A 21,316-nucleotide genomic window follows, 5' to 3' on the forward strand; every position below is an offset into this window, starting at 1 on the left:
TCATCAAAATCTGCAGTTGCCAAGTATCAAATTTCATTCATGCAACATTAATCCACTAAGAAATACATACTTTGGTGAGAAAATTAAAGTCCATATTTATGTAAAAACTGTTTTGAAATAAAAATAAAACAAGATTTATTTTAAAAAAAACTTTTTTTTTTCCTTTTTTCTTTACTAACAGAATAATTATCTGGAAAAAGTAATTTCCCACATGAGATCGTTAAAGGAAGTTAAATATATTTAAAAATGGAAGAGTTTGCATTTACATAGTTATATGTCATTAATATTGAAGATGCGATTTCCGGCAAAAAACTTCTCATGCTTAAAAAATGCACCTCGTTTTTATACTGTACATTACAACATATAGGAGTAAGAAACAGAAGTAGGAAACAGGTTATATGCAAAGGAGAAAAGTTACACTACAAGACAGCTACAACTGTGACACAAAAAAATTAAAATGGTCCATTTTAACAGTATTTGAAGGCAATTCACAATCATTTCAGGAGTTTTGTGAAATTTAAGGCCATTAGTTCTAAATAAAAAGTATTTGACACAAACTCACAAAACTGTGTATTTTGTAAAAACTATACATGCAAAACCATTTTATAATTATATATGAACAGGCATATCATAAAAATTTTGGGTAGTTCAGTACACAAAATAGTGCACAAAGTAACATGGTTGTGTGATCTTTAAACCAGTCTATTAACACCATCATTCATGCATCCTGAATGGCAATGTGATTAAATGACAGTATTAAACCCCAATATTAAGAGTCACAATCGCTTTGAATGGGCAATCTAGACAAAAAAGTTAAAATTTTAAATTAAGTTTAAAGCAGTCCATTATAAAACATCTCTTGTACTCATTCCAGAAGACTTTTCTGATGCAGAATTTCCAGTGCTTTAAGGGATGCATGATAAGATTTAATGAGCTCAGTGAGTCAACTATAATACTCCGATAGTTCTGATTTGAGGTAATTTTCTTTAATTACTTATAGCAAGTAACTCTTCCAATTTGCTTCAGTAACTGGTTTAATAAAAGACTAAGCTGAGATAAACTTAGAAATTGAAGAACTCTGAAAAAATACACATACCTCCCCCTCAAAGTTTGGAGTTAGTCATAAGTTATGTGCAATTATGTTCTTCACATTTTAGGCGTTTATTCTCAAATTGGGAGATAAATAGACTACTAAGCACTGATTGAAGCAATTCAGGTGTTGGCAAACACAAACTTATTTGTCCTTAGCTTTCATTTGTATTTGTCTGGACAAACATTCAAAGAGATATTGCTTCTCTTGTTATCTTGTGACAAACTATTGCAAGCTAGAAGACACGTGAGTCAATATTCCAAACTTTTATTCTTAAGAATAGTTAAAAAAGTACAGAAATTTAAAAATAGTAACATGTAAACATTGATATAGAGGAATAGCATTCCTATACATTTATATACACAGTATTCAGAGAGGACAGTATCTTCTGAGTTGAAATCCTGACTTGTGCTTTCCCCTCCAATAAATACATCAAAAAGTAGGTTTGTTTTTTTTTTTTTTGTAAAAAATAAAATAAAACAAAGTAAGACCTAGAGAGAACATCAGTATTTTGCTCCTATCATTTAAAAGCTTTCCAGTTGCTTATGCAACCATAACAGAATTTTGGTATGAGAAGAGAATCTTTCCAGCTCCAAAAAGTTATCAGAAGCTACTGCTGCATCCAGAGACTCTTGATTTATGAGGAATGCTAAGCACTTTGGAGCAGTCAAATCTGAGTCTGCAACACATGAATCGGTGGTGTATAAGGTGGTGGTGCAGGTGATGGCTTTATTCCTCTGACTCTCATGTAGGACAGAAACTGCTCTGGGATCTCAGCTAAAACATCTTTAGCAAGCCTTGCCATGCTTAGCACGTGGTTTCCACTTCGGTCAATGTAATCTCGGAATGGCACGAACTACAAAACAAAAGAGAGGTCCACACAGGTCATTGTGCAGCCACAGAATGCCACTTACAAGACAAAACTAAGGAAGTTCTATCTAGGGAGATAGAGTACACACATTATATATATACATATATTTATATGTTCCACATTTTATATATATGCACACACATTTTCTATTATGTTGTTATTTTTATACGTTTATATATTATATATAAAACATATATAAAATATACAGAAATGTTTACAAAAGTACCTAAATATATTACATATTTATTTTAATATATTTATATATAGCATATTTTATATTATATTTTTACATATAATAACAATATACAAAATTTTCAAGAGACACAACAGATACATTACTATGAGTAACTATTTTCCTAAAACATCTTCAACAGAAAATGGACAGAAAGGGAGCAGAAATGAATTAAACTGAGGAAGAATTTGTAATAGCAAATATAGCAGAGACAGTGATGCACTGCTAGCAAGCAATTTTTTGGCTTTACAAATTTTACTGGAATATTTCACAATACTGTTATAATTAACACTGATTCCACTAGCTAATTTTAACTAATACAAAAAAAAGATAAACTTTATGTATTTGAGTGGTTAATTTCACTACAGCACATCAGTTTTATCCTACCACATCTAAAATACATGTCATACCAAACCAAAAGGATTTGATGTTATTCCTTTTTACTTATTTAGCTATTTGTTAGTATTTAGACAGAAAAAGAATATAAAATGGTACTGCTTGGGGACAATGACTTGGGGTAAATTCAGATTGCAATATGTTACCAGTAAATAGATGTTTTATTTCATTTCTAATATTCAGTGAATTCTGAAGAATACAAAAGGGTATTCATTGCATATTATTTTTCATTTCTCAGCAGAAATTAGAATACGTCTGATGCAAGGCATTTTCATGAATCTTGTTCACAACATTTCAAGAACTCTACATATTTATGCTCTTTGCAAAACCAGTAGCTTTGGGATCTGCTGTTGTTTGGAGAAATTATGTGCAATTACACAGTGTGTATTTAATGCATTTAAACTTAAGTGCAATGCATGCCAGGGATACCTGAATCAGCTTTAAAGATCTGACATGGCACAGGAATTTGCAGAAACACTAGTTTGGTGTCCAGAAACATTTCCAGCTCTGGAGGAAGATCTCCACATACTGCTCTGTTGAACAGCATGGATATATATAGCGTAACAGGTAACATACAGCTCCTCTCTAGCCCGGTATTAACTACCAAGGAACATTATAAACAGTGGAAGTTTAGGTTAGATATAAAGAAGAAGTTCTTTACTGTAAGGGTGGTGAGACACTGGAATGGTGAGACACTGGAATGGGTTGCCCAAGGAAGTTGTGAATGCTCCATCCCTGGCAGTCCCTACAGTCCCTCATGAGGAGTCCTTTCCCAGCATCCTTATAGGCCCCTTCAGATACTGGAAGACTATGGGGCTGACTACATGATTGTAGAGAGCAGGCGCAGAACCAGAGTACTCTTGCAGAGAAATGGAGGTGTCCCTGGAATGCAGGCAAGAGTAGCACTCTTAGGGCTTGGTTCAGTCACATAAACACAGATCATAGAATCATAGAATAGTTGCAGTGAGCAGGGACATCTTTGACTGGATCAGGTTGTTCAGAGCTTCAACCTGACCTTCAGTGTTTCCAGGGATGGGCCATCTACTGCTTCTCTGGGAAACCTGTTCCAATTATCATCTGAGGTTTCTTGAAGCATTCGACATCTGCATGGTTGTATGTGGCAGACACAACACAAAAACTAGGAGACGCTCATGGTCTTCTGGACTGGCAGCTAGAGGTAAGACAAGATACCACAGACATCTCAAATGCACTTGTCAGAAATCTAGGTATTGCTGACTTTCAAAAAAGTTGTAGTTTTGCTTTATAGAACCATAGTGAGATTGCAGTAGAGACAACCAACTCTTCTCCCATGGCTCTATAACCCTAAGACTTTGTAACAGGGTCCTGCCAGCTAGGGGTCATTTCCTAATGAATGCAGGTTCACTATTATGTGTTATATAAGGGCTTATAGGTATCACAGAGAGTTTCTGAACTTGTTATGAACACCCCAAAGTAAAGTATGTCAATGCTAAGGTAAAATGAAATCCAGCAATACAGATAGAGACAAGAATTCAAAACAAGATCAATAAAATCTAACTATTAGACTAAATTTTCTCTCCCACCTGCACAATGTCTCTTTCTGCAAACTTTCCTCTTGAAGAAATCCTCACTACATCACCATCCAGTTCTTCCATGGCTTAAAAAAAAAACCCAGACAGAATGATTTCATCTATGAGTTCAGCTACAGAACAATCTTACTGAGAAAAACTTTAGTCAATTTACACTTAGAGCAACAAACCCAACAACGGTTATTTAGGTAGCTCTTTAAGACCATTTGCATCATAAAATACATAATGTTTTGTAGTTATTTTGCACTTCTTCATACTGAAAATATAATTTTTTTTACCTTTTTTGTCACCTTCAGAAAAAAACTCAGACCACAATAACGTCCTTACCTTTCCAGCTCTTGAAACAGTGATTGTATCTTTTAGTAAGGCTTTATTTATACGTTCATAGATGGAGAAGAATTAATCTTCAGCTGTTAGTCTTATAGAAGGTATCATAGGATACAACACAAAGAGGTAATAACTCACATTCATACTAGAAAAGTAATGACTGTTGAAATGGATGGACTTGGCATCACAGATTTTTGCTTGTCTGTTGGCTCTGCAATCCTACAATCTTTCTTTCAGCATAAGCTATGAAAATCAAATCCCTGCGTCACTGAGCTTCTCAGGGGCTTACAAACTGGGCTGAGTTCAATGAAAGCTGCATTTCAAAACCTAGTTCTTCTTACGCAAGCAGTACAAAGCATAAATGATGCTACCAGGAGACAAGTTCAAGCCAAACAAAAGTGCATGTTTGTTGAAAGAAAAAGCTAGCAGGTCTGTAAAGCACATTGCCAGATTATGCTGTTGATGGAAAAAAACTGACATGTGTTCAAACCAGGAGACTGAACAAGTATGTGAAGGAGAGACCCACTGGAAATTTCCAAAATAGATATAAAGCACATCCTCCTCAGGAAATTCAAATCTAAAAACTGCATTCAGGGAAGCATTCTGTTTGCTTATTCTGTTCTTAATGTTCTCCGGAACACCCATGGCCATGTCAGATACAGAATACTGGGCAAATATGGACCCCCTGACCTGACCTCCTGTAGTCACCCTCACATTTTTATATATGTGCCATCTGTCTGAGCTCGAGACTTTTAGAAACCCCTCTGGTAGCCCCCAGGGGCTAGGTCAAATAGAGGCAGTGATATCAAGAGAGGAGTAGCTTAGTTTTTCTACAGCAGAACTGAAGCTTGACCAGCATCTCAGTTGTGTCCGGAACATATATCCTCCTACCCACACACTTCCTCAGCGTCTACATCAGACATAGAATCTGCTGTTTTTTCAGGAAGGAATTTCTTTAGATGAAAAAGTCATCTCTCTTTCCTCTCAGACACTGAAGGACTACAGGTTGGGAGTAAATCTAACCCATGATTTTCACTGAGGCAGCATACTCAAGGAGTGGGGGTCCAAAGATGTAAATTGTATCCTACAGTACAAACAGAATCCTGCCTTAAGAAAAGCGATAGAGATGACACCCCAACAACTCTGCAATGACAACCTCCAGAAGTGAAAAGAAGGCAGAATCTACATGTCCTGACTGAATTAAATGGAGTCAGGAAAAACCCAACAACTGGACAAACAGGGAGAGAGGGAAAAGGCAAAAGAGAGGTAAGAGAAAAGTAAGTAATGCTCAACTAAAGTTGGAATTCACAGGGGTAAAAATGAAGTTTGCACATTTCCTTCATATGCATTAATGAAAATAAACTGTCTTTTCTCATTGATAGTGGCATACAATCATCTGAAGTGTATGCATCCACCTAGACAACCTCTTCAGGGAACATGATACTTTGATCACACGCCACTTGCCAAAATGCAGAAGAAAGTCAACACGCAATTATTTTCTCATCTTTTTTTCATACTCTTAGAATATTTGTACAATAATTAAAATGTACAGTCATCAGTGACTATTTACCTTATACATTTGTGGTGGTACTAAGTATGTTTTATGTATAAAAGAAAGCATATTGTTTAACCAGAAGTACTAGAATTAAAAAGAAAGTAAGTAGGACTTTGAGGAATACATATACAGGGAATGTCTATACTTCATAATGCAGTGATACACATGATGGCACTTAATAAATAAGTTCAAATAATGGAAGCAGCTTAGTTATTGCAATGGGGAATGATGTTCCGGAATATCACATCGAAGAGTACACAGATAACCCTGGTAATTTCTCTCCTGCTGTAACACTCTCTCAATGCTGCTACACAGTAAGATTCACTCCCGTTACCTAGTGAAACTCAGTTTAACCCAATCACCTCCTCAAATGCATTTATTTTTCACAGTATTTGATTACTGCGGTAAGAACAAATGATTAATATTTCCAGTGAACTGACACTTCATGAGGCAACTACATATCCACATTGAAGAAATTCAGCATTACTTGAATGCACTTACTTTACTGTGGGTTTTTTTTCACTCATCTTTTGGAGCTCTCTAAATGCTGAGCCCCCATATGGTTCTGTGACTTGAACAGAGAGCCTGAGGGGCTACACAGCTCCACATGGTAGCTTGTAATCACACTGAGATATCAATCAGTCCAGCTGGAAATGTCAACAGTGCTTACAGCTGGTTCTATATTATGCTCTTTTAAAGAACAACGTTTGTTTGAAAAGCCACATATTACTAAAATGTAAACAAATCTAAAAAATTCTAGCAAAAACACTGGGACACTTACCATCAAACTCTGCTGGTCCTACCCCAACTATAATTATTGACATTGGAAGCCTTGAAGCCTTCGAAAGAAGCAGAAAAAGACGTTTAATGCATTACATAGCCTCTGCCAAAGCATGTGAGATCTGAGAACTCTGAATAAAAACATGTGGAAGTAATGTTTTAAAAACCATAGTTTTTTCCACCTAGAAAGCTGAGTGGTGTGAACTGTCTGCTGCAGTGGTACAAAATGTCTGGAAGAGAGAAAGGCAGACGATTGTTTTAATTAATTTTTCCCTCTAAAGTCTTTGAATCATATGGGACTATAATTAAACACAACAAATTGCATTAGGATTTAATACTGATATGACTACGAAGATGACAAATCTATCTTTGAAAATTTTGTTAGCTGACAATAATTGCATATGTACCTAATGACATTATTTGACATTTATTTAAATGTTCTTTGCTTTTCTTTGATATTATGTAGCTTCTTGGAACTATGTGACCCTATCTTTTACATAGATCTTATGCCAATTTTTTTCAAGAGACAAAATCACCTATTTGAGCAATATGTATCTTATATTTCTTCCATGAGTAAAATTTAGTGAAGTCAGTCATTTGTGTCACAAATTAAACAAGATATTGAACTGGATTATGGTCAGATTTGTAATTTTACTTCATCTTTTTCATTCAATGGAACAAAGAAAAGATGGCATCTGGCTTTTGCTGAACACACTCTCTGTAAAACCTTTGAAATTATGAAAACAGTACTATAAATATTGGATTCTCCTGCCTGATAGTAGCACTAGATATCTGACAGTTGCCAGAAGTAATCTGAAACTGCCTCTGTTGAGGAGGGTAACAACAGAAAAAAAACCATCTGCCAAATGTCAGGGATGACAACTGTTTTTTATTGAGATAATCTGATGAACAGTGAAATGTCTACAGGCATTTTAAACGGGAGTATACTCTGGCCAAAACTCATAGAGGTATACTGTCTGCTAAATTAAACTCTGCTTTTCTGAAATCAGGTGGTTTTATAACACAGTACTGTATTTTTATTTTGGAACATAAAAAGTGGTTTTCTTCCTCATTTAAAGGATATCCTGGTTTTAGACACATCATCACCATTTCCCATTTCTCATCTGCCACAATACTTCATATAAAACTAACTTTAAGCAGAAGATTTGCAGTTAGTTACTGTAAACATGCTATTTAAACCAATGAAAATACACTAATCTATAAATCACTATTTAATGCCCCACACCACTATACACTATACATTATATACATTGACTGCAAATTTGTCAAAATTTGTTACTACATAGTCAATCTTCCAGGTAAAATTTTGTAACAGAGTGAAGAAAAAATGAATAAACCTTTGTTAGTGAAATACTAATATACTACCGAAGATAACAGTGAAAGCTGTCTGGCCATGGTCCTGGGCAAACAGCTCTAGGTGACCCTGCTTGAGCATGGGGCTGGACAAGATGTCATCCAGAGGTCCCTTCTAATCTCAACCAGTCTGTGACTAAGGGCCATAAATACAGTGTAACTGTAACTGAATTAGTAATAATGAGTACAGAATGTTTTCAAGACATGAAGGCATTTCTTGGACCAGAACGCTTTCTGTTTTTCAAGTATTTTCTAGAATCTTGTTGCCTGATTGTAAAGAAAACATTCTTTAAAGAGATTCCTTCTCACACAGACATGGTATTATGTGATATAATGTATATGAAACAGTAAATGTCAAGGACAGCATAAAGACAAAGAGTTAAACTTTTGCATATAAGTGTTGGCATTTCCCAAATGACAGCATAACCTTTAAACAGTTTGGTAAAACAGAATGTGTCTGACATACATGTAATGAGATAGATGCCTAAAAGCACAATTAGTGTTAAAAAATGAAATATATTCCTCCTGAGTTTTACACATATCAGGCTGCAGTGAACAATCATTGCCCTTTTTATAATTTTGGATATTATTAAGACTGAAAAAACTGCTATTGAATAACATTTAATTAGTTCTGTCATGGTATACTGTGCTCACACTTCAAGAAGTACACAGAAAGACAAATACATCTTCATAAAAAGAAAAGACAGCAAACATTCCCAAACTTCAACTCATTCCAAGCTAACAACACATCAGCTGTACTTCCAGATAGTTGCAGACTAATAGGTATTATTCCTGGAAATGAACTATTACTGGAAACATGTTTTTTCTCTATGTCTTAGTGGCAACTTACTTAACCTTACAAGATACCAGCAACCTGACTTGCTGGTCTTTTACTTAACAGACTTCAAATTGAGGGAGGAGTTAAATTAACAGCTGCACTTTCTCTCACCACAGAGCCCTTTTGTCACCTAACAGAAGCTCATCTAAAAGAAGATACGTTCTAAACTTCTAGGCTAGACAAGAAGATGAACTTTCTAAGCTTATCTCCTTCAAAAGTGAAAGTCAGTTTATTCTAATTTAATACTGGAAGCTGGAAGAGGAGAGGAAGTAAACTGGTACTTTCAAACACAGTAATAGCTATGGGTGTGAATACTTCCCAGGTGGGCTGCCAGGGTCCTTATTAACAAGCAGACTCTGCCTGCGTGCTGCTGGCAAGAACCTGAGGGCATTTTGCTTGCCAGCGGAAGACAGAACATTTCAGTAATGTTTTCATGTGCACTCTACAAACTGGAATGTATTGAATCTCTACAGGAGGTATGAAAGTGGGGATTCCAAAATATGTCGTCTAATTCTACACTACTTATTTTGACATGATCCTTCATTATTTTAATGAAGGCTTTTCACCCACCACTTCACTTTTAACTAGATCCACTGTGGTATGTACCAAATTAATGGTATAGATCTTTTCAAACCCTGTCTTGAAGTTTCTGTGTGTACTTCCATCTGACATTTCCCAGGGGCAAAAGCAAAATGGAACCTGCTCATAATACAGAGTAATACTTACATAATTACAACTGTAGCAGTTTTGAAGAGAAAAATATTGAAAATAATGCAGAAACTGAGAAAAAAAAAAGAAAATTCTAGGGCACTATTTAGAAGGAAATCATATTAGTGATATTTTTTGCCATTTGCGGTCAGAAAGTCTGGGGCAGTTTTTACAAACGGGGGTTGGAATCAAAGTTGTCTCAATTACTAGAAAGATAAAGAACAGTTCACTATGTAAAATTGCATGGTGAGGTTTGAATGAGGAAGGAAGGGCAAGAAGCAGATGAACATACAGTACTGGAAAGAAGAGTATCATTTCTCATAGAATACTATCTAATTAAGCTGAGATTCAAGTTTTGCTTTATGTCTTTATGCATAATAAACACCTGGTGTTTGAAAAAAATACTTATGGAACAAAGGTAGTGCCTGAAGTATTATTTAGTTTAGTGCCTGAAATAATTTATAGCAAAATAATTCTTTAAAATGTCAACACTTTTAGCAGAACTTACATTCACTATGGATTCTTTTGTCTGAGCCATATCAGAAATAACTCCATCTGTAATAATGAGAAGAACAAAATACTGGGAGCCATCTTTTACTGAAGCAGCATATCTAAGGGAAGAAAAACAACATTATAATAGTAAAAAACCCCTTTATGCAAAGGAAATAATATGAAAAAATAGCTGTACTTTAAAATTTTGACTACTAAGGACTAACAAGAAACCCCATGATACAGTGGATTTTGAAAAGTGAAGACATTCATGATTAAGATGGATGCTCCATTTTAAATGAGAACATTAGAAAAAAGTAACCAATACAATTGAGACTGATAATCTGCGTGTGTTGTAGCAGTGAAAAGTGGGAACTGTATCACTACCAACAGAAGCACAGATAGAATGTCCTTTATAGAACCATAAGTCATTAGAAAGTTATTTAATAGTTATTATCTCTGGGGAGCATAGCTTGGTATGAAAGGCATACATTAATGCTGAATGGTTGGTTTTACAGCACAAATAAAATTTATCAGGAATTAGCACACTGCATAAATATTTCTTTTTTGTTGTTGTTGTTATAGAAAACCAGGTTATTTACTGTTGACCATGCTTGCAGATATATAGTTCACATTTATGTGCACACTTGTAAAATGGCTGAACATGCATCCCCCAACACTGGCTTAGATATTCTTATCTTTGCACTACCTACAGATGTCCTTTCAAGACTCAAGCTTCTCCCTGTGCTGTACAAAAATACAAAATATTCCCAGTGCCGTCTAGTTCCACTTTGGCCAAAGGACCCAAGAAGCAACTGATCTTTGAAGAAGAGCAGCTTTTGAAGATTTGAAAAGTTATGAAAACAGAGTCCCACTGAACTCTTTGGCCTTCACACCAGAAACTAAAGTTCATGTATCTTCGATTCCCACGGGTCAAAGTGTCCTATATAGTTAGAGAAGAACTTTTTTGTTGTGTGGACCAGGCTGCTCCAATCATTGCTTCACTTGGCAGCAGCCAGTACAATTTCTTTCCAGGAAGGCTCTTAGGGCTTTGATGGAGTCAGACAATAGAACCCTGTAATAAAAGTAGCAACAAGTAGTATGGAGAGCAGTACAAAATCCAAAAGTTTGTCTCCATATGAATACTGCGGAATATATGTCCAAGTTCAGAAGAGGAATGTCAAAGAACTCACTGCCTATGAAAGTCACTGAATATGAAATGCCTGGGTCACTGGACATGATATTTTGTAATGATGCTCATGATGACTGCATGTGCTTAAGATAATTCTAAATCTGATGTTTCATAATGCATTTCCAAGTGAGTACTACCAATAAGTGATGTGGTAACCACAATATTTACAAGAGTTTGGAGGAATATGTGTGAAATGGAATCTACAACTCACAGAAAGACACATTTTTCTCCTTCCCTCCCCAAAACACAAATGGGTGGAGAAACCCCACAGACAATAAATCATTCATTATCCTTTCTGAGCACTTAAAAACTGTCTACATAACTACACTGAATAAATGGAATAGAAATTTGGTTATTTCAAATTTTCCACAGAATAAAATATTCTGAAGTCTGTTGCAAGAAAGAGCTATGCAGAGAGAACATGACAGAAGACACTAGGTTGAACCTGATGTAGTTAGGTAACTTCCTAGCCAGGGAAAGGATAATATTATCTGCTCAAACAACTTCTGAAGCATTCTGGGATCACAACAGGATAGTAATACCTGACATTGTTTCCAGAGATATCATTAGAGGCATATTTTTAAATAGGAGGGATGCAGGAAGCAGAAATTTCTTTGAAGTTGAAGGTAGGTTCACAGAGTAAGTTCAGACTAAGTCATAATTTCTAGTACAATGACCATGAGAGTCAATAAAATAGCTAAGAAACTATACTTTGAAAAAAAACGTACACAGATTGTATTAAGAATGATCATGAAAATCATCATTTTAAGATACTTAGCTTTCCCACTATAATGTAGTGAGATTTGCTACCAGGATGAGTTCCCAAAGCTTGCAACAACTTGATATGCAGACAAATGTTTAGTGTAAGAACTACCTATGTGGGTGACAGGCTTCTGCAATTCTACCAGAGTTGACAAATATTCCTGAGAAACAACTGGTGAGAAAAGAACGTCAATTTATGGCAATACTTTGATGGTACTAGATCAAGATTTTCAATTTTAGCAATGAACAGGTGGTTTTGGGTTAATTGTGAAATTTGAAACCACCTCAGCTGATATGACCAGTTCTAAAGAAGAAGAAAAAGCCAGAAAAGTCATTGGGTTAGATTTCCAGTTAACACTGACAATGCCGACACTCAATGCCACATATATAGAATCCAGCTGCCATAACTTTTGGCATATTTCTTCACAGTCTAGTGGAGAAATTCTGTCAAATGAAAGATTAAAAGGAGAGAGCTAGTTGCTAAAGACAAGCAATGGAATATACATCCACATAATTTGAATGGTGTGATTCAAAGATGGAACAACTAATCCTAATGATAAATAACTGAAAGCAGCTATCTGGCTATGCTGGGGTGCACGGAGAATTCTTTGCACCATAGAATTTGCAGATTAATTTTCATTGGGCTGTAGAATTAACAATTAATTTTGTTGATGATTTGGCCATTTGAGATTAAGAGAACTACACACGCCTAAAAATATGCATTTTAAAATTTTTGATAGGTTTATGTCTTTTCTGCGAATCAAAAACTCTGTGCTCCAAAAGGCAAAAATGGAACATGGCAGAATGATCTCAGAATACTGTCTTTCATTTTGATTTTAACATGGGATGGATCAACTGGATCACTTGTATCTATTTTTAATCAGTGATGAAAGTCTTCAAAATACTAGCACATGGTCTTCAAAGCTACTCAAAGATAGAAGTTAATTGTGCTAGACTGAATAAACAAAACAACTGTAAATACCTTTTAAAATGCTGAAAATCACATAGGTGTTAGCCTTTTATATGTGATAGTTATAATGATAATAAAAAGTTTCTGCAAAGTACCTGTTGTGATGCTTACCTGGCTACATGATTTATTACAGGGGCAAAGTTTGTTGGTCCATAAAGCTGTACAGATTTTAGACTCCTGTAATATGCTTCCATTACACCATCAATTCCATGGCAGTATGGATTTTGAGGGTTTCCATTCTAATGAAAATAAGAGATGATTAATCACTAAAAATAATTACGAAGCAAAACCGATGTAGGTTAGTGAACACTACCCAGAGTACATTTTTAAACAGCAACGACCTAAGAATTCTAGGTTCTATTCAGAGATTTTACTACAAGTGGCTAATGTCAGTGTCGTGGCTGGCTGGGAGGGTTAACTGCCTAGGGAAGGAGGTTCTAGCAGCCTCATGTTATATGTAGTCTGAATCACTGGAACTGCATAAATACCATCGTAACTGGAATTAAACTGTTACATCAACAGCAACAAGCGTTTTCCAGTGCACATTCAAGCTGTGAATTACAGGGCAGATGTAAAACTGGCATATTGTTCAGAAACGCAGTTCAGGATCAAAGATCTCTTACTTTAAAAACATCAATGTTTCTGCATTGGAAAATTGATTTTCAAGCTGGTATAAACAGATGAAGAAAGGAACTTATTCTTTGGAAACCCACGGACATGGTTGTAACTGTAAATTCTTGAGGTAGGTGTTTTACTGCCTATCCCCATAATGACTCTATAATGAGGATACCTATTTACAGATAACAATACAAACATATAAACTAAATCGCAGATTAGCAACCTATCTTGGGCCATACAAATGATCCAAGTAAGGCTTCAAAATCTTCCAAATCATCTTACTCTCCTTCAGGGGCCAATACCTCATTGGCTTAACGTTCCTGTATCTTACTCTAAGGTACAGTATACCTCCCTGAGAATCTAGAAAAGTAAAAGGGGGTTTTCATTGAATTGATCTAGAGCGTTAAAAGAGTACTGAAAACACTGCTTAGCATTAAATGTGAAACACCTATACATGTTTATATATGGAGGAAGGAAATAAAGACTTTTTCCTCTGTAAAAGCACCACAGTGCCTCATGAATTAAATAATTTTAGAAACACATTTTAAAACTTGAAGTAGCCAGAAATAAGTCTGCTGTTTTAATAGCCCTAAGATTATATGTATCAGTATATTTGAACTTGCTACACAGAAGTCCAAAGTCTGTGAGTCAAATGAATATCTGCAATTACACCTGTTTTAAATGACTATTCATGGAATATTACTATCCACTGTTTTCTAGCACAGGCTGACTGAAGAAATACACATCTACAATCACCAGTCTTCTGCCATGTCTTTGCTGCTATCTAATTAAAACTTCCCCAATATATCTACACTTGCTGTAATTCTGGCAACCTTATCCTACTCAGAGGAGAACAAAAATTTATGACTATTTTTGGCCTACAGGGACTTTTTGGCTCTGGATTTTTCTCAGTGACTTCACTATGGTGAAAAATTTTGGAAGAGTCTTTTATACAGAAGAATTAGCACATTCTCCGTTCTTTACTTGTCCAGTAACTGCTTAAGACTCCAACCTTAACACCCAAAATTTTGTCGTAGTAAAGACATTCAAACAATATATAGATATTTATTTACTTACCAGAGCAAATTCATGTGATACTCTTCCATCAGGAGGCAGTCTTGCTCCAAAACCTAGAGCTGGGAACATTTTATCACTGTCATAGTCCTGAATTATTTCTCCTACTGCTTTCAGTGCCATGCCATAGGCATTCAGTTGATAGGGATTCATGTAGTGCAGTGAAGTAGGCTGTGAAGGGTTACCTGTCAGAGCAAGAGCCAGATTTACTTTAAAACTGAATCACTTCAAAATTTTCTCTTTTAAAAATAACAGAAACCTAAGAGAGCAGAGATTGAAAAGAAAAGATCATGAAAAGAAAATGAACTTATTTCATAGATACATAACTGTGGTTGTATGAGGTAAAAATGCAATGTTCTGAATACATTTTTAATAGGTTAAAAGTAGTATCTGTAAAGCTTTTCAGCATGGAAAGGACAGCAAGAAATTGTGATTAGATTCATGAATTTGTGTCTTTATAACATGATATACTCTTTTAAGATGAAATTTACAGAAGTATTATCACATTCTGAAAGCAGCTTTGGAGGAAGGTCAAAACTTATCTTGCTTGGCCCCACTTCCGCCGTAATTCCACCTGAAATTCTTTTTTTTGCCCCTCTCAATGGGGTCTTCTAAAATAGCCAGTTTGTTCCAAATGATTAATAAAAAAATAATCAGAAAATATGCAAATATTTTTCAGACTGCTCCTACTTACTCGATTTTATATGTAGCAATAACACAATGATGTTAAGCAGAATACAGATACATATGCACACACATGTACACTTAAAACTGAACACAGCATACACATACACAAGGTATTTCTTTTTTTCTTACCATTTGAGGCTGTAAAATCAATAGCTACTGTGAAATTGATTTGGGTTCTGTAGAAAAAGCAAATACAAATCTTATTAACAGTTGTACTGTCATGTGGAAAAATAAACAAGAGATTATAAGGTTGTTTGTGGACAAACTGTAGGACATTGACTTTCTAATACAGGAAATAAACACTGAGAATCCTCTTTTATAAGGCTCCAGCCAAGTGCTATACAACACTACTTTATTAGCATACTGAAAACTATTACTTTACTCCATCTTTTTCTTCATTGTTTGTGAAAAATCCTAAATCCTTAATATGATTATGAACATCCATAAACATTATTAATTCAGTTTCAACAGAAATACTGACTACTCCTTGCGCATATTTTAGCCCTAGTCATGGAAGACTTTGACAAGGGAAGTAGGTTTTTACTAATCTGGTCCTTTCAGCGTTAAGAAAACCGTCTTCAATCAGAACATGTTTCAAATCATGCTATGCATAAAATCTGTGGATGGGATATCACAAGTTTTGGCAGTGGATTGTTTTTCATATGAACATAGTCACTACTTCAAGCAAGTGTATCAAGGTAATTCTTGGAAGACAAAAGTAAAATCTGGAAGCAGGAATACAAAGATCTGTATTTGGAGCAGTAGCTAAATAAAGCCATTACTGTGGATGGATCAGTTGTTAGCATAGATTTATTGTCAAAAAAAATCATTAATGGACTTCTACAGAGCAGCAATACAATTAAATGCAGTTCTGTTCTGCAGCTTCCTTCAGGACAAAATACTGTCATTCTGGGGATAATCACTCAGCTAGTAAGATTCTATCAGGAAAAAGAACTTGTATGAATTTGCTCAGATTGAGTCTTTTGCATCTTCCTTAAAATTTCTGCCTCTTAGTGTGTGCAACAATGAACTTAATGAGCAAAAACTAAAGCTCTTTGAAAGTTCATGAACAGATTTAACTCATGTACATTTACATTAAACATCAACAATCTGACACCGGGCTCTGCAGTAGTGGTTCTGCTGCTCAAATAACCTGATGTGCCCAGAGAAAATACTGTTTATTTCACAAAAAGATGGGTATGAAAAAAAATCCTAACATGGAATCATTTTATCACACTGATCAAGGCTAAACCAATCTAAGCTAGGTTATGGGTGGACTGTCTCCAAAAAGTAGTAAAAGCCTACTAATGCTCACGATATTAACATGGTCAGCCTGGAATACTTCTAAAAATGCTGTGGCCTCAACATGGACAATGGTGAGCGCTGCTGCAATCTCTGAGAAGACCTAAGCTTTGTAAGTGAAATTTACCTTCAGTGTTTCTGCATTATGCTTTATGTAGCTTCACCACAACTTCTTAATGGCATGACAAGTCAGATTTAATTTGCTCCATTCTCAAATGTCAGGCCCTGTGGCTTGTTAATCACAATGTCTTTCTGCACTGTCAGCTGTAAGAATAAAGATCCTAAGAAATGCATATCAACTAGTTTTCTATCACCATCACTATAGTGTGCAGACAAATTGTCTTTGTTAGGTGAGAAGAGGTTTGGAAAAACAACAACAAAAAAGTCAAATACAAGACCACTTCTATACTTATTCTTAGAGTCCCTGTGGGCACTGCTAAGCAAAACTGCTTTTGGGCTATAATCTGGCTGCACTTAAATTTTAAGGGCTTTGGTGTGGTGCAATGTTTCAAGAGTAAAACAAGACTCCTCCAAGCATTCTATGTCAGGTACCTCCAGTACAAAAAATTGTCAGTGTGCTGAAGATTTTTCCAATGAGGAAAGAAAAAACCCCTCAAACAACTTTTCCTCAGCATAAGAACAGCAAAACTTATTTGTAAACCCATTTTCCTGGATCAGCCGTTCTGATCCAATTAGTAAGAAGAAAAAGATAGAAGGAACATGGCTAACAAAAGAAAAATATTAAAACCATATTTAATGGCAAAAAAGAAAAAGGTTCTGCGGCTATAGGTAATGACTGACAGCATCGGTTTCTGAAGTTTTCCTGAAAGTGGTGTATCCGTATTATATTGCTTCAGATAACAGAAACCCAACTGGTAAACTAGAAAAACTCCCTTTCCCATTTACAGCCCACTATAATCTGGATGATTTTTGTCCAAGCATAAGGGTGTATGTAATCACAGTATCTGCAAGCTTGACAACTATAAAAATCATGATATAAAATAAGATCAAAACAGATGTCTACATCTCTAGAATTTGCTCCCATCTGCATGTACATTTTGATAATATTGCAACAGAAAACATGCAAGAACTTCAACCAACTACTTGATGTCAACAATTTATAGATGACTGTATATAGATTAGATTCCAGTTTCCTAAATATAGCTTCTTAATGCTATTTAAAAGATCACAGTGTACTTACTGCACCATGGAAATTTTTGGAAGTCTAAAATGGCATTAAATGCCTATATAGTTCAGAAAACCAGATCCTACTCTTAATAAAGCTGTCATTTGCATTATGGACCCATGACCACAGAGAACGTCATTTATGGCTTACAGAGAACCATGAAAGGTAGAACAAGACTCTGTTGCCCCAAAACTCTGTTGAGGCAAACCTGCAAACCATGATTGCCTATGTTTTCAATGACCGTTTTGTTTCATGTATCACACAACATATTTATGGGGGAGCCTCAAAGAAGACCTGATCGCTCTCTACAACTACTTAAAAGGGGGTTGTAGCAAGGTGGGGGTCAGTCTCTTCTCCAAGTAACAAGCAATAGGACAAGAGAAAATAGCCTCAAGTTGTACCATGATAGGTTTAGGTTGGATATTTGGAAAGGTTTCCTCACAGAAAGGGTTGTCAAGCACTGGAACAGGCTGCCCAGGGAAATGACTGAGTCACCATTCCTGGAGGTATTTAAAAGACGTGTAGACATGGCCCTTAGGGACATGGTTTAGTGGTAGACTTGGCAGTGCTAGATTAGTGGGTGGACTTGACCATCTTAAGGATCTTTTCTAACCTAAAGAATTCTGATTCCATACCAGAAACATCCATCTGAACATGATCTCATGGAAAAAGAGACATGGAATACTAAGTTACACAAGGCACCAGTGTCCTCTGAGGAAAGGAATAATAAATTGCAAAAAGGTATAAAACACAGGTCAACCTTGTAGTCAAAATTATCAAAATGCAATTAAACCTTTTTTGAACACAAAGCTGGGTCTTTCAAACAATTTAACTTCAAATTAACACCATTAGAAAAATATTTTCAAAAGCAGATGTAATATTGTGAATGTGTTTTAAGAAAAACTATTAATTCCTTTACCATTTCACCAAGACTGAAACAATTAACCAGCCATAACTAAAATTTAAGCCAGAAAGGCTAATTTTAAAGCTGTGTATCATGAACACATCAGATATAACTACATTGGAAGCCAAATGGGATGACTGGGAAATTAATCTGGAAGTGTTTTCATGATAACACATATTATTCTAGAACCAAATTACATGTAATGAATACAGCTGAAAGTCCACTGTCCTGCTTTTATTCCTACTACGTTTTATTTCTTTTTAATACACTAAATCTTAGTTTGCATCAACTACATATTTTAAAGTTACTGCTATTATTAACCTATTACTCTTCAACAATAATTACCTATTTTTAAATAGCAGTCTTGATTAATGTACTTTGTATAAGAGACATTAGCTGAAAATTCCTTAATTTGGGTTAAAAACATTCAAAATTTAAAAAAGGTTATAAAATTGGAGTCCTTTTAATGATGCAAATTTTAAAACACATCAAGAGAACACAACTTCTGTTTATGATAAGGACAACTCTTTGTCTAAGGTTATGGCCTTGCTTTTCCAGTTGTGCTGTTCTCCAAGGAGCTACACTAAAAGCTCATGACACCTGCTACATGAGTGATGCTGCAAGGTCATTAGGCTTTGCACAGAAGCTGCTAAAACACTGACACCTGGCTAGGCAGGCTGAGCTGCTTCATGTCCCACCTCAAGGGAGAACTACAGCAAAGTATCCAAGCAGAGCAATGTGTCTTATGGATTCAGAGCTGGATAGTTCACTACTGCTCTGCCAGTATTTAGCTGGTATAGAAAGACATGGCCTATTTGCTACCTGGACAGGTGATTTTACCCTATACTACCATGAAAAATGGAGAAAATATCCTAAAAGAAACAGTAATCTTCACCTCATAGTGACAGAGTAGCAATTTTGTGTGTTTCTTTAGGAAAGCAAGTCAAAACCTGTTGCTTTTTAATAACAACTCTACCATCACTGATATACATAAGGGAACAAACTAAGTCTGGATGTAGCACTTGATTAGTCTTGATAACATTTGTAACAATTAGGGGGTTTTAAACAGTACATTGGAAGGAAATACGTATTTCCTCCTGTGGCTTCAGAGTGACCACCAGCTGGTCTGTTAGCAGGGGGGAGCTGTTGAAGGTTTGAGGACCACTTACTGTGCAGAACTCTACAGTGGAGCTAATGGAGTAAGTAACACTACCAACAGGCTGCATCCTCTCCATGGTATTTAAGTCCCCAGTGACAGTTATAATTTCCCATTTGCAGATTCTTGTTTGGCCAAATGCTGTATCAACTTAGAGAACATATTTCTGACAAAGACTCTACAAGACCATGCTCTTATATAGTCTTATTACTCCTTATTATTCTCCAAGGATACAAGAGATATATGGTAAAGCCTCCAAAAAGTGTAGTTAGGGCAGCCATTGCTTCATAAATTTATCTCACAGGAGGTCTGCTCTGAACATCAAATATGCATGCCACTACATTATATGGTGTAGTGGTTGGATGGAAATAGCTGTCATGAAAAGAGTTCTAAATTTCCATTTGACCATTAATGATTAAATAGAGTTCAGTTAAAAATGTATGTCCAAAGCCCTCAGAGTCTAAACAATGTGTGAGTGTTCATTTCCAAAAACCTGGATGAGGGAAAGGCTTTTAACAGGACTGGAGGAAAACATTTCTTCCTCTCTTCCACTAATCTGGGACAGAAGAGATGACAATATTTTTGAGATGCACAAAGATTCAGCTTACTGAATTTCGTTGATTTAGATGCCTAGAGAGTAACTTGGTAGTTCACACCCTATTTAAGTCAAAGAGGCTAGGAACTTCTGCACAGAAATATCCTTTCTGTCCTGAGTCTTGCAACTTTTTGCCTCCTGGTTTCTTTTCCAAACAAAACCAAGCAGATTATGAACTGTTTGACAGCCATTCCTGCAAATCAAGATAATTTCAATTGCTCTCCTGTTCAAGGCCTTATACCTTGCATCCCTGACCGTATCCATATATTTGGAGGTATTTTGACAGGAATATGTTTTCCTGTGGTTAAGTGGCAGGAGAAAACAGACTTTGAAATATACATCAATTTTTAGCACAATGTGCCTAGTTTAAATGTGGGAAGGTCAGTGTGGTAAAATATGTGATTAAGTATCAAGATGTAAGCAAACACCAGCTAGTAAGATGTAAGATTCTTAAGAGGTAAGGTGGATGCAAAAGAGACATCCACCTCTTTCCTGCTACACTGCTATAAAATCCAGTGTTGTGTGGTAAAATGGAATTAGAATTTATGGACAAACTTCTATTTAATTCTTCAGACCTTTAAAAAAAACACAACCAAGTAATATTTATGATATTGATAATGGAATATCCCAATTAAAGAGATG

The 21,316-nt window shown here is 35.7% G+C and overlaps 1 protein-coding gene across 4 annotated transcripts in view; it reads right to left on the bottom strand.

Moving 5' to 3' along the window:
• Positions 1-217: 217 nt before the first annotated feature.
• The window catches only part of CPNE8 (copine 8), a 97,784-nt gene continuing 76,685 nt past the window's right edge, over positions 218-21,316 (bottom strand). For 2 of the 4 annotated variants that reach the window (XM_005148418.3, XM_034063216.1), the window contains 7 exons: positions 15,661-15,707; positions 14,848-15,029; positions 13,264-13,391; positions 10,248-10,350; positions 6,821-6,878; positions 4,152-4,225; positions 218-1,946 (listed from right to left, as the gene is read on the bottom strand). In XM_005148418.3, coding sequence (XP_005148475.1) covers positions 1,758-1,946; positions 4,152-4,225; positions 6,821-6,878; positions 10,248-10,350; positions 13,264-13,391; positions 14,848-15,029; positions 15,661-15,707 — 781 coding nt within the window. In that variant the 3' untranslated portion in view covers positions 218-1,757. Of the gene's footprint in view, positions 1,947-3,366; positions 3,761-4,151; positions 4,226-6,820; positions 6,879-10,247; positions 10,351-13,263; positions 13,392-14,847; positions 15,030-15,660; positions 15,708-21,316 lie in introns of those variants that run through there. The other 2 variants (XM_034063215.1, XM_031048337.2) reach the window with 2 other exon arrangements.

Source organism: Melopsittacus undulatus, chromosome 5 (assembly GCF_012275295.1).
Source record: "Melopsittacus undulatus isolate bMelUnd1 chromosome 5, bMelUnd1.mat.Z, whole genome shotgun sequence".
Classification (NCBI taxonomy): Eukaryota; Metazoa; Chordata; class Aves; order Psittaciformes; family Psittaculidae; genus Melopsittacus; species Melopsittacus undulatus.